The sequence below is a fragment of the Sphaerodactylus townsendi genome, linkage group LG01 (genome assembly GCF_021028975.2).
Source record: "Sphaerodactylus townsendi isolate TG3544 linkage group LG01, MPM_Stown_v2.3, whole genome shotgun sequence".
Taxonomy (NCBI): Eukaryota; Metazoa; Chordata; class Lepidosauria; order Squamata; family Sphaerodactylidae; genus Sphaerodactylus; species Sphaerodactylus townsendi.
In genome coordinates, this window is record NC_059425.1 from 4,272,324 (window position 1) to 4,279,203 (window position 6,880).

The 6,880-nt window shown below is 48.7% G+C and overlaps 1 protein-coding gene across 1 annotated transcript; it reads right to left on the bottom strand.

Annotated features, from left to right (window-relative positions):
- Positions 1-431: 431 nt before the first annotated feature.
- On the bottom strand, positions 432-5,888 carry LOC125443809 (SLAM family member 9-like). The gene is made up of 4 exons (XM_048516178.1): positions 5,699-5,888; positions 4,314-4,655; positions 3,905-4,189; positions 432-547 (listed from the first exon to the last, which is right to left on the bottom strand). The coding sequence occupies exons 1-4, from the start codon at positions 5,886-5,888 to the stop codon at positions 432-434; spliced, it is 933 nt and encodes a 310-aa protein (XP_048372135.1).
- Between the last annotated feature and the right edge of the window lie 992 nt (positions 5,889-6,880).

Sequence of the window (6,880 nt, forward strand, 5' to 3'; positions counted from 1 at the left end):
GTAGAAAAACTACAAAGAAATAAAGAATAGTTAGGATTTTTCTTTATAAAAATCCTTCAGCGTGTAACAAACAAAATCTTAGTAAATTAAAAATTTCAATAGCAGGATCCAGTACACACCCAGTATTGTGACTATTAGTTGGGCATATTGTCCATGTCTTACAATCCGATCCAAAATCATGTTTTCTCGGTTCTATTGTACTTTGTGCAGCATACTCCTAGGTAAATATGAATAGGATCACAGCCTTTGTAACATAAAATATCCTGATATCCTTCGTAGGCTTATTTAATGAAAGACTAACACGAGCCAAGCAATCCTTATATCAGCATCTTAAATAGACTACTTTCAATAAGTATCCCTATCAAATAGCTTCTGATGGGGAAATAACCCCGAAGTCACATGCTTGGCTCAGCTGCTGCTCCTGCCGCCGCTCAGTTGTGTTTCCGCCCGATTCTTTCCAGCACGTTCAAGGAGGCGACGGTGAGGATCTGCACCAAGACCCCGACCAGCATGGCCACCCTCGCCCAGGAGAGGCACCCGCTGACTCCTGCACGGAACAAGAAGGGAACGGGGGGGCGCTTTAGGGCAGGGGGGAGCCAAATAGGCCCCCCACCCATAACTCGATGCCCACAGGAGCCCAAACTGAAATTTCCCCTTTGACGGGTGGGACCAGGGCCCCGAGTCACCCCTGGAGGGGGCCCAGCACAACTCTCACCCAGACCGGTTGCACAGGACTGCCCTTGAGGATCAGCACCCTTGGCTTGTAAATACACACGGGTCACTTGTTGAGGCTACGGGCACAGCCTCGGATGCAGAGGCAAATGCGATTGTGGTTCCAGATGCCAGTCGCCTGCTCACTAGTCTGGAGGGGATGAGATTCATCAGGACTGAGGTTCCTTTGCCAAGGGGGGAGGTGGCAGAGCTGCCAGGCAGAGACGGCCCCTCCCTTCACTTCACCCGCCTACAACACCAATGATCACTCAGCAGCCGTGGTTCATTGTCCTCTCCTGCCTTTTCCCGAGAGTCCAGCCGTGCTCCTCGGTCAGGCAACCAGAGGACAGTGTGAGTGGCCGTGGGCTGCATGGGATGCTCTGTCACTAAATAATAATAATAATAATAATAATAATAATAATAATAATAATAATAATAATAATAATAATAATAATAATAATAATAATAATAATAATAATAATAATAATAATAATAATAATAATAATAATGATGATGATGATGATGACGATGACGATGACGATGACGATGACGATGACGATGACGATGATTATTATTATTATTATTATTATTATTATTATTATTATTATTATTATACACATAACAACACAGCACAAGTGTCTGGAATTCATCTCTGAATATCGAGTCCTTCCCAAGGACCTAGGATGTTAGAGGTATTTGCGTAGAATATGTGCAGTTCCTAGAAGTGCTGCTTTCTGCAGCATGTGGACTGATGTTCTGTCCAAGTTTAGGCTTTCCAGATGTTTTTCAAGATTTCTTGGGATTCCTCCTAGAGCACCGACTACTAGTGGGGTTACTGTTGTTCTTTTTTGCCACAATCGTTCAACTTCAATTTGTAGGTCCTTGTATTTTGTGATCTTTTCCAGCTCTTTGTCCTCTACCCTGCTGTCAACTGGCACAGCAACATCATCATCATCATCATCATCATCATCATCATCATCATGAACATCATTATCATCATTATCATCATCATCATCATTATTATTATTAATTCGATTTGATAAACCGCCCTACCCCCAGAGGGCTCAGGGCGGTGTACAACAAATAGCAATACAATAAAACAAATCGAATAGCCCCAATTAAAATATACGAAACCTTAAAACTATAAAACTATAAATGTCAATCAGGCGGTCAGCAAAGCCAAGAGGGTTCCGGTTTCAGTGAGGTTTGCTCTAGTCCATAGATATCAAACTCGCGGCCCTCCAGATGTTATGGACTACAATTCCCATCATCCCCTGGCAGGGGATGATGGGAACTGTAGTTCATAACATGGAGGGGCGCGAGTTTGACACCTGTGCTCTAGTCGTATGAAACGAGGCCCCCAGATATTCAGAGAGGGGCTTGCATCAACAAGCTTGAAACCACAAGCAGATAAATTCACCCCTCCAGCCACGTCCCTGAAAATGGTCCTGGTGTGACAGCGGCCCCGGGAGAGTCTGGCAGGGCCACAGTCTACCACATCGGCCAGGAGGGAGGCCTATTGCCCTACACGGGTGGGGTCAGGTGCCAGTGACCCACTGTAGAGAGATACAACTCTGCTGCTTCTGGAGAAGGGCTTGGGGCCTTTGAGCCTTTGCTGAACACCAGCAGGGATGAGAAGGCTAAATGGGGGGGGGGGGGGCACTGAAAGGAAGCAAAGCGGGGGAGGGGAAAGGCTCTGAAGGGGGGTGGAGGGCAGAGAGAGGAGGCGAGAAAGGTCCAGGTATTATGATGCAAAAGGTAGAGAAAGCAGAAACAGGCAGCCTGTGAGCTCCCTTCTGCAGGGGACCCGAAAGGCTCTGCAGCGCCCCCTGGTGTCCATGAAGAGGCAGCACAAGCATAAGGAGGCACTTTTCCACACAGCCCATAATAATTACATCAATTAACAGGTAATGGACTTATCAGCCCTGGGGCTGTGCCAGTAGCCACCACCTGTGAAGCTGACAACACTGTTGATCACATACTCAGCTGCTGCAAAAAGATCCCCCAGACCAAGTACGAACAGAGGCACAGCTCAGTGGGCAAGTTGATCCACTGGAATTTATGCAAGAATTCCAGCATCAGGATGGCTAAAAACTGGTGGGAACGGGGTCCAGAGAAAGCCTTGGAAAACAAGAACGTCAAGATCTTGTGGGACTTTTACATCCAGACAGACAGACAGTGTGTTGGCAGATCACACACCAGACACTGCAGTGATGCACAGCGGCAGATAGGAAGGCGCTCCAAAGGGTGATCACTACTGCACAGAGGATTATCGGCTGCCCTCTCCCCTCCTTGGAAGAACTCTATAATTCCCGAAGCCTAAAGAAAGCCCAAAATATTCTGAGAGACCCGTCTCATCCGGCACACTCTCTCTTTGAACTGTCACCATCCGGCAGACGAGACAGGTCTATCCAAACTAGGACAAAGAGGCTTAGAGACAGCTTCTACTCTAGAGCTGTGGCGATGCTGAACTCCGCGGCTTCGTGTTGATGTGTTTGGGGCTGTGTAGGGATGGGTGGAGGAAGGGGAAAGCGAGGGTGGGGTATGAGTCTGAAATTGTGTGCATCGAGGAATGCTGCTGTAAATTTCGTTGTGCGTGCACAATGACAATAAAATGCTCATGCTTATGCTTATGATGGAGGACAAGAAAGTGATCATTATCAAGATAGAAATACTTGGTGACAGCAGGGTCATTGAAAAAGAACAGGAGAAGTTGACTAAATACTAGGATTTGAAAATCGAGCTCCAGAGTCTGTGGCACAAACCAGCTGCGGTCGTCCCGGTGGTAACTGGACGTCCTCCCAAAAACTCTAGGGCAGCCCTTGAAACCTCTTCAAATTGACAAAATGAACACGGGTCATATTCAGAATGCAGCCCTGGGATCCGCACCAAGACTATGTCGATATGTGACCTCTGGGTGGGGCTCGAATTGTAACGAAAGGCCAACAACCAGCTAAAGAACGGGCTGTGATATTAAATGAAATAATAATATCAGAGGAATTCGTGGAGGAGTGAGATGGCAAAACAGAACCTCCACCCAAAGCGCTTTTCCTTGTTCACAGGTGTCAGAGGCATCGGAGGTTTTCCTGCAAGGCGTCAGGTGCACTTTGAGGCACCTGATTGGCCTCTGCAGGACCAGGACCCTCCCCAAGACTGACCCCTTAGAACACGTTCAAATCCTTGTGTGACTTACCTTCACTCCGGCAGATGCTGGCCAAGTCCAACGAGGCACTCTTCCGATCGATGGGGTTGCTGAGCAGGCAGGTGAAGGTGGAGTCCAGGGAGTCGGGCTGCCAGGAGACGTGGAGATCTGTGTCCGAACCTTCTTCTAGGACACCCGGCTGATCAGAAGAGTTCCCCCTTTTCCAGGAGACCTCAATTCCCCCCTTTTCAGACCCCAGGCAATGCAGGGTCACGTTGCACACCTCTGCTCTCCTGGAGACCAGGTGGGGGCGTATCTCTGGATCTGGGACAGGCTCTGCTCAGAGGGAACAGATAGAGAAATGCATCAAGGTGTTTGTTCTCCTTGGAGGAGGGTCTCTGAATTGGCCACACTGGGCCATTTCTGTGCAGCTTCAGGAGAAACAGGCAAAGACACTCACCAAAGACAGAGAGGCGGAAGGTCTGCCTGAGAACCTCTCCAGAGACAAACACAACTCGAACATCCAATGTACAGCTGTCCTCCTTCTCCAGGGCCCTGATCCTTAGCGTGGTCCCATCCACCATCTCCAGCTGCTGCCCAAACCTCTCCCTGGTATCCTGCCACTCCAGTCTTCCATCCTTCAATTCAGCAATCACCTTTTCTGGACCAGATCCCACTCGCAAAGACCACTGAATCCTGGCCACTGTTGTTGTTGCAAGTAACTTGAGAGGAAAAGAGGCGGATCCCCCCAGGATTCCATTCACCTGGACAGGTGGATTCTCTGCTGGATTACTTCTGATGCCTGCAAAAATGAGATACAATCACCGACCAACACAGTCTGGATTTTCAGTACAGATAAATCAATGGAATTTGGACTTGGAAAATGTGCCTCAGTCATGATAAAGGAAAAATCAAAAACAGTGAAAGGATTCAAATGCCCAATGGCCAAATGATCAAACACAACATGAACGAAGGCTAAAAATACCTGGGTATTCTGGAACTAGATGACATCAAACATGGTCAAGTTAAAACTGTGTTCAGTAAAGAATATGCGCAAAGAGTTAGAAAAATACTGAAGACAAAATGAAATGGTGGAAACTCTATCAAAGCCACAAACACCTGAGCTATACGTGTAATTATTTGTGTTGCTGGCATCATTGACTGGACTCAAGCTGATTTGGACATTTTGGGCAGAAAAACCAGAAAATTGATGACGATCCACTACACTTTACATCCTCAATTATATCTGCCCCGCAAAACTGGCTGCAGAGGATTACTGCAAGTGAAACAAACCGCAGAAGAAAAACATGCTTTGGAAAATTAATTCAAGGGTAGTCAACAACCAGCCCTGAAAGAAGTTAAAAATCTGAACTTATTGAAGGTATCAGCTACAAAAAAAAGAATGCCCAAGTAGAACTTTAAAAGAAAGGACAGAAAACTGGCATCATAAAGCATTCCATGGTCAATATGTAGATAAAATCAGCAGAAAAGTGGATGTTGCCAAAACATGGCAATGGTAAAATCTGGGACACTGAAGCAAAGAAAGTCCAGCCTGGCTCAGAGGAGATAAAATTCACCCCCAGGAGTAGTTCTGGCCACAACTCAGAGGGCTCCATGCCCCAAACTCCTAAATGGTCAGGCTGGCTGGCCTTTTGCCTTTGGCTGGCAGACGCCCTCAGAGGCCACTCTACAGATTTCTTTTGAACATTTCCAGAATCCCAGAAATGGCCGGAGGGAACCGAAAGCCCTGCTGGGCCCCCATTTCTTCAGGAGACGGAGCTGCCCCCAGGTGAGGCGAGGCCAAGTCCCCGCCTGCACTCCACACCAAGTCCAGATTCAGCTTACCTGCGAACAGGAGATCTGGCAGCAGCAGCAGCAGCCACCAAAAGCCGGGGGCCTCCATCACTGCTCCTTCTCCGCCACCCCCTGTCCCCACTGCTGAGGGTGAGCCAGGCCCTGCTTCGGCACAGCCCGTCGCTTCCGGCACAGGGGCCAGCCTCCCCCCCCTTGGACCACAGCCCCCAGCCACAGCCATTTCCTCTCCCGTCAGGCCACTCTGGTTCCTATGAACCCTTGCCTCACCCTAGAGCTTTACAGCATCAGGGGTGGCAAGGAGTTCCACAGGCAGATATGGAAGAAGGGGCTTGGAGACCATCTCAAACAAATCCTGGAAAGGATTTCTCTGTGAAGCTGTAGCCTGCTTAGGGGGCTGCTGCAGCTGAGCACCTGGGCTGGGAACAGGATTGTGCCCCCTAAGCTGCCTCTGAAGGCACTGTGGCTTCCTCCCCCCCCCCCCACGCTAGCCATGCATCTCAGTGGCTCAGTGGTTCTTTCATCTATCCCAGCGATGGCGAACCTTTTCGAGACCGAGGGCCCAAATTGCAACCCAAAACCCACTTATTTTTCGCAAAGTGCCAACACAGTAATTTAACCTGAATACTGAGGTTTTCGTTTGGAACAGGGGTCTTCAAACTATGGCCCTCCAGATGTTCATAGACTACAATTCCCATGAGCCCTACCACTTGGCCATGCTGGCAGGGGCTGATGGGAATTGTAGTCCATGAACATCTGGAGGGCCATAGTTTGAAGACCCCTGATTTAGAAAAAACGGTTGGCTCGGAGGTGTTACTCGGGAGTAAGCTTGGTGGTAGTCAATGGCTTTGCTTTGAAGCAACCGTGAAACAATTCCAATGGGTGAATCGCTACCCTAGGAGGGTTTACTCAGAAGCAAGCCCCATTGCCAGCAACCGAGTTTACTTCCAGGTAAAGGATCATGCTTTAGTTCTTCGCAGGAAAATCAGTGGGGTTTAATAGCGCTTAACAGGGTTACCTACACTGCTTCCCCAAAACTGGGTCTTAGGTTTAATGCTAATAATCGAGCCCAGTGGCCCAGGCTAGCCTAGATGTATGTGGGGGGGACACTCTGTTTGCGTGTGCCCACAGAGAGGGCTCTGAGTGCCGCTTCTGGCACCCGTGCCATAGGTTCGCCATCACTGATCTATCTCCCACCAGGCGTGGAAAGAAGGC

Coding starts and splice junctions, on each gene's coding strand:
- LOC125443809 (XM_048516178.1), bottom strand. CDS start 5,888: ATGGCTGTGGCTGGGGGCTGTGGTCCAAGGGGGGGGAGGCTGGCCCCT. Junction 4,656..5,698: donor GCCAGATCTCCTGTTCGCAG/GTAAGCTGAATC, acceptor TCATTTTTGCAG/GCATCAGAAGTAATCCAGCA. Junction 4,190..4,313: donor CTTCCGCCTCTCTGTCTTTG/GTGAGTGTCTTT, acceptor CCCTCTGAGCAG/AGCCTGTCCCAGATCCAGAG.